General features: G+C 60.2%; 1 protein-coding gene across 1 annotated transcript in view; it reads left to right on the top strand.

The window, feature by feature from the left end:
• The first annotated feature begins 1,723 nt into the window (after positions 1 to 1,723).
• Positions 1,724 to 6,173, top strand: part of CERS4 (ceramide synthase 4) — a 25,988-nt gene continuing 21,538 nt past the window's right edge. The window contains exon 1 of the mRNA XM_012641484.1: positions 1,724 to 1,855. Within this exon, the coding sequence (XP_012496938.1) occupies positions 1,728 to 1,855 (128 nt within the window). The 5' untranslated portion in view covers positions 1,724 to 1,727. The remainder of the gene's footprint in view (positions 1,856 to 6,173) is intronic.

Below are 6,173 nucleotides of genomic sequence, written 5' to 3'. Positions count from 1 at the left end.
AAGCTCTTGAGGGAGGGGGACAGAGTACAAACAGGTGAATTCAGGGAGGGCGGGGACAGAGGAAGAAATTTCGGAGAGGAGAGCTGGGAGAGGAAGGGGGCTGAGGGGCTGAGGCCTGAGGGAGGAGGAGGAGGAGGCATGCTTTTGAAAAAATAAAGAAGGCCGCCGGGCGTGGTGGCTCACGCCTGTAATCCCAGCACTCCGGGAGGCCGAGGTGGGCGGATTGTTTGAGCTCAGGAGTTCGAAACCAGCCTGAGCAAGAGCGAGACCTTGTCTCTACTAAAAATAGAAAGAAATTAATTGGACAACTAAAAATACATAGAAAAAACTAGCCGGGCATGGTGGCGCGTGCCTGTAGTCCCAGCTACTCGGGAGGCCGAGGCAGGACGATCCCAGGAGTTTGAGGTTGCTGTGAGCTAGGCTGACGCCACGGCACTCACTCTAGCCCAGGCAGAAGAGTGAGACTCTGTCTCAAAAAAAAGAAAAAAAAAGAAGTCCAGGCCAGGCGGTTCACACCCACGATCCCAGCATTTTGGGAGGCCCAGGCAGGAGGATCCCTTGAGCCCAGAAGTTTGAGACCAGCCCGGGCAATATAGGGAGACTCTCGTCTCTACAAAAGACTTATAAAAATTGGTGGGGTGTGGTGGAGCACGCTTGTAGTCCCAGCTACTTGGGAGGATTGCTTAAGGCCAAGAGTTTGAGGCCAACCTGGGCAACACTGCAAGACCCCAGTCTTTATAAATAAATAAGTAAATAAATTTTTAAAAGCGAGGAAAAGAACAGTTTAGCAGAGGGAAGGACAAGTGCAAAGGCCAGGAGGCTAGACTCTGAGGGACAGGTTCTTCCTCGCTTGCAACAGAGGCCTCCTGTGTCCCTTCCCCTTCTTATGTGAGGAAATTAAATCTCAGTGAGTTTGAGCAACGTTCCTAGAACTCCACAGCCGGGAAAGCCCCGACTTCCCTCCCCGTCCTTCCAGGCCTTGGGTCTGCTGCTGAGCTGACTCGGGAGGTTTATAGTCCGCATTTCACACCCGCGGTTGGCCAGCGTGGCTCTGGAACCCCCTGGGACTGTCCCGTATTCACTACTGATCGCAGGTCATTTTCGGTTCCACGTGACAAGGGGGGACCCAGCCCGCTCCCCTGCTTCCCTGGGCCGAACCCGAGGCTGCGCCGCCACCCACGCCGGCCTATCTCCCGGCTTTCTCTCTCCAGCGCTGCCGCCTGAACCCCGCGCCCCGCCCAAGCCGTAGCCTTTGCCCGGCTGCCCTCCTCGCCGCCCAGTAATCGGCTGGGCCCTGCGCGCGCCTCGGCCCGCAAACAGGTCCCCAGACTTGGGGCACCTGGGGTGGCCAGTGAGGTCAGCGGTGGGGTCTGGGCCTCGCCCCGCGACACCCAGCAGTGCGCCCCAGGAGTATGGGCAGATGAGTGGGGCCAGAGCTTCCCGGATGGAAGCGGGGACCGAGGACGGGGTCTCGGAGGACATGCAGGGGAGAAGCCGGGGCGGACTGGGCGCGCCGCAGACCCGCAGGGTTTCAGGGCGAGCGGTAACGCGCAGAGCGGAGACGCGCAGCTGCGCCGGGTCAGGCGCGCCGTGGGCGGGGCTGGGGGCGGGGCCCGGCGAGGCTGGTTGGGGGTCCGGGGAGGGGCCTGGGCTCGCCGAGAGGCCCCAGCGCCCGGCCCCGCCCAGCCCTCTCCAGGCCCCGCCCCGAGCCCCCTCCCTCCAGCCTTATGTCCCCAGCTGGGGGCCGAGGCAGGGCCCGGAACAGAGTCCGGCTGCCTGGAGCCGGCGGCGCGTGTCTGCTTCTCCTCCGGATCCGCCGCCGGCGCTCGGTGCGCCCGGCCACCCGCGCCCCCAGGTAAGCGAGCGCCGCGGGTCGCCAACGCCACCCTCCAGGCGGGCTCGGGCCCCGCCTCCACGGCCATGGCGGCCCCGGCCCGGCCCCCAGACGCAGCTGGGCTCCGGCCCCATCACCCCGCAGGGACTGCCCTCTCGGGGCTTCCCCATCCGGTCCGGAGCCCGGCCCGCCTCCCCGAGAGAGCCCCGATCCTCCCGAGGGCCCGGGCGCAGCCGCGGGTGCCAGAGGACGCAGCTGCGAAGCGGGGCGGAGGAGAGGGGGCGATCCCAGCCGCGTGACGCGGGGGAATCCGGCAGTGTAGACGGCCGGAGCGGCACGGGCGTGTGGGCGCCTACTGGGTGCCACCGACGTGCGGGGCCTGGGGACACAGCCGGGGCCCCTGGCCTGAGAGCCCGCAGCCCGGCCCGCGTAGACGGCTTCGGAGAACCCCTTAGCCAGAGAAATACGTCATTCCAACCCCGGCTGAGCGCTGGGAAGACGCTTCAGGCAGCCCGGGCAAGGATGGAGGTGTGGAGACCGGCGTCAGGGAGGGGTTCTCGGAGAAGGTGTCATCTGGGCTGATTGCGCCAGCCAGCTTGGGCTTTTTAGGCCCAGGAAACGGCGACATCCCGGGGCAGGGCCCAGCCCGGAGGGTTTGCCGAGCAGAAAAGAGGCCAACGTGGCCGAAAGGCGCAGAGGGAGGATCGGAGGTGGGGAGGGGAGCGCGGAATCCATTCTCAAGGCGACGGCGAGTGGCGTGATCCGATTGTGTCTTAAGAAGAAAATCTCAGTAGCCGCAGTGGGTAGATCTGGGAGGAGGCTGCTGGCCTGGCCCCCGCTGGAGCGTGATAGGAAGTGGGCGAATGGGGGAATCACTTTGGCAGAACATCAGCTAGATTCCCTGCCCGCTTGCAAGTGGGGCACGAGGGAAAGCGCACGCAGGTTTCTGTCCCGGGTAGGCAGGATTATAGAGCGGCCTTTTAGTGCTGGGTCGGGGGGACTTGGGAGTAGCAGCTCCGGCTTGCAAAACCTACGAGATGCCATAAGATGGGAGAAAGGCCCCCCCGAGACCCCACTCTGAGCCATAGTGAGGTCCCAGGCATCTGAGCATGGGGGCCAGGGCGGCCCCGCTGGAGCAACCTGGACCCGTTGTACGGGGCCTGCCCCAAGATAAAAATCGGACTGTGGAGGCGTCTTTGAAACCTTCAGCCTGCCCAGCCTCAAATTGGTTCCCTTCCAGGAACAGCTGTTGCGAATAAATGTGGGCCCGCAGGTGTTACCAGGAGCCTCACGCAGCACACCTGGGCCCCGTGTCCCCCGGGGAGAGGTTTCTGAGCTTCATTTGGCCCATCTGTAAAATGGATCGTTAGGACTTGCCCCTGGGGGTGTTACTGGATCAAAGGAAGCGCTGGCTAGGAAAGAGGTTGGCAGATTCCGGTGGCAGCCACATACACCACCCCCCAGGGAATGGGGGAGGGCTCCAGCACTAGATGGAAGTTCAGGGACCATGGCCTCCCATATCCTCCTTTGAGAAATTCAGAACAGCACCCACCTCCCGGCCAGGGCTGTCCGCAGGTTGAATAAAGTGTGCGATTGGCCCACCTGGCACAGAGTGAGCGCTTGGCGCAGGAGCCGCTGGGATGACTGTCTCTGGCAGCAGGAGTGGGCCAAGGTCCCCTCCTCCCACCCTCGGGAGGACACAGGAAGGCAGGCGCTGTGGGGCATGTTGGCTTGTTCCTCTCTTATCTGGGCACTACAGGCTGTTCCCTTTCCCACTGCCAGGGCTTGAACCTGCCTTCAACCCTGTCCTGCCAGGTTGAGTTCAGTGCCTTGAGGCTAGTGACTTCACCTCCATCCACTTGCTCAGTTTCTCTGCCTGTAAAATGGAATAATAGCAGTCACCCTCATCCTAAGTAAAGGAATTGAGCCAAACGGATGCCCAGCTGGGAGTATGCACCAGGGAAGCAGGGGCTATTAAAATATCACGGAGCCATGCCTAGGGTGGTGGGGAGGGAGCCCAGCGGAGTCTCCTGTCTCAGCCTGGGGAGAAGTCAGGGAAGGCCTCCTGGAGGAGGTGACAGCTGGCTGGGTTGCTAAGGATGAGTAGGAGTTAAGCAGGCAGAGAGACCAGTGGACAAAATAGCAGAGCCAGGAAGGAACGGTGAGGCTGGGGTGGCGAGGTCTGGAAGAGGGCAGAGCCAGCCTGCTGGCCTTGAACAGGGCATTTGAGTGGTTGTCCGGGGCCCAGGGGGTCGAGGGCAGGAGTTAGAGGACCAGGGTGGAGGGGGCTGCACTGGTCCAAGCAAGCAACGGCTGATGGGCTGGACCAGGTGGCCACGTGGATGCGCGAGGCGTGGGTGGACCGTGGGGAGGTGTGAGTAGCCACAGCCTGCGCAGAGGGCTTAGATACGAGTCAGCAATCTGTTTCCAGCCGTTGGAAATTGGGCTGCCGCTGGGCACGCAGGTGGGCTAGACACGCATGTGGAGGAGGTGTGGCACGGGCGGGCTTTGGAGAAGCAGGCCCCGGGGAGCTTGGGAGGCAGTGGTGGGAGGGCGGCGAGCTGGGAGCTAAGGGAGCAAGGGCTTCCGTGAGGATGAAGGGAACACCAGCGTCTCTGAATCCCGTTTGGATAATTCAAGGACGGGGTCCTACTCCCTTATGTGGCTGTCCCTCCCCTCCCCAGGCCTTTCTGCATGGGCTTTCTTTCCACCCTTGAGTAGGCTCCTCAGACCCAGCCTGGATCTGCCCAGAGCAGCATAGAGGAGGCCTTTCCCCTCCCTCAGTCTGGACTCTATACCTTTGTTAATATGATGCTGTCACTCACACTGAACTGGCCAGAGCTCAGCTCTGCTCTCACTCCCTACCCCTGCCTGGACTCCTGAAGCCAAAGTTTGGTCTAGGGTCCCATGATGGTGTGTCTGAAGAGGGATCGTGTCCTACCAGCCACACCCTGGGGACTCCTCCTCTGCCTTGCACTGGGCCCCGCCTCTCTCCCACCCCTGTCTGTCAGTCACTCAATTGTTCATTTGGCACACATTTAGGAAGTACCTGTGTTGGGAAGCACTGGGTCTGGCAGTGAACCACGTGAAGCCCTGTGGAGCTGATGTCCCTTGTGGGGAGAGGGGGACAGGGACAGGGATGAGGGCTGAGAATGAAAGGAGCCAGCCAGTCTGGAAGAAGAGGACTCAGCCCCTACAAAGGCCCTGAGGTTTGAACGAGCTTGGCATGTTGGAGGTGCAGCAAGGAGGCCAGGTGGCTGGAGCAGGGTGAACGAGGTTAGTGGGGAGAGTAGAGAGACAGGCGGCTGCAGAGGCTGAGGGTCCTCAGGGTCCCCAGTCCAGCCACAGCAGAGCCAAGAGGGTCTCACTCAAAGGGTGAGAGACTGGGGGGCTCTACTGCTTTCACTTTGGTACTTTTTTTTCTTTTAGTGACAGGGTCTCACTGTCACCCAGGCTGGAGTGCAGTGGCATCATCATAGCTCAATGCAGCCTCAAATTCCTAGGCTCTAGCAATCCTCCTGCCTCAGCCTTCAGCCTCCCTAGTAGCTGGGACCACAGGTATGTGCTACCACGCCTGGCTAATTTTTAAAAAATGTTTTATACCAATGAAGGGGATGAGGGGCAGGGAGGAGGAGGAGGAGGTGTCAGCAGTAGCTGGGTGGGCAGCAGCCCGGGCATAGAGCTGAGGTCAAATGCCAGCCTGGCCATTTATCAGCTATGTGACCCTGGGTAGATGATTCAGCATCTCTGAGACTCAGTTTGTTCATCCGCAAAATGGGAATGATAATAGCATCTTGCTCAGAGCGTGGGTGACATTTCCATTGGGAAAGGGAGTCGGGGGCTGCCCCGGGGCAAGCGTCTGATGGCCAATAGGTGGGTTGGTACCAGTGCTGCTGATTGGCGGTGTCTTGGGTAATCCCTGGTGTAGGTGCGGGCAAAGCCCGCTCTCCCAGAGAACAGTCTGGCTTTGCAGCTCTTTGGCCCTACCTGAACCTGCCTCCATGTACGCTGTCACCAAGAGGGCGGAAAAGGACCCAGCCAGCAGCTGGTGAGAGAAACCGGGGCAAGTATCAGACTAGGTTGAGTGAAGGAGAGATACCATCAGAACACAACCTAGAGCCTGGAGGCGGTTTCACCTCTAGCTTTTTCTTTCCTAGATATTCTATTGTTGAGCTTTTGTGGTCTCCTTGGACTCTGTCCTCATACTTTAAGCCAGTTTGTGTCACCAATAAATAGCAGTTAAAAAAAATGGGAAACTCGCCTAGTGCCATTTTTGTCTTCCATTTGTAGACTTCCACCCAACTTTTGTTTTTAGTTATTCTCTATTAGTTTGTTGTTT

Source organism: Propithecus coquereli, unplaced genomic scaffold (genome assembly GCF_000956105.1).
Source record: "Propithecus coquereli isolate 6110/MARCELLA unplaced genomic scaffold, Pcoq_1.0 Scaffold164, whole genome shotgun sequence".
Lineage (NCBI taxonomy): Eukaryota > Metazoa > Chordata > Mammalia > Primates > Indriidae > Propithecus > Propithecus coquereli.
The sequence above is the reverse complement of the archived record's forward strand: the minus strand, read 5'-3'. Positions and strand labels throughout refer to the sequence as shown.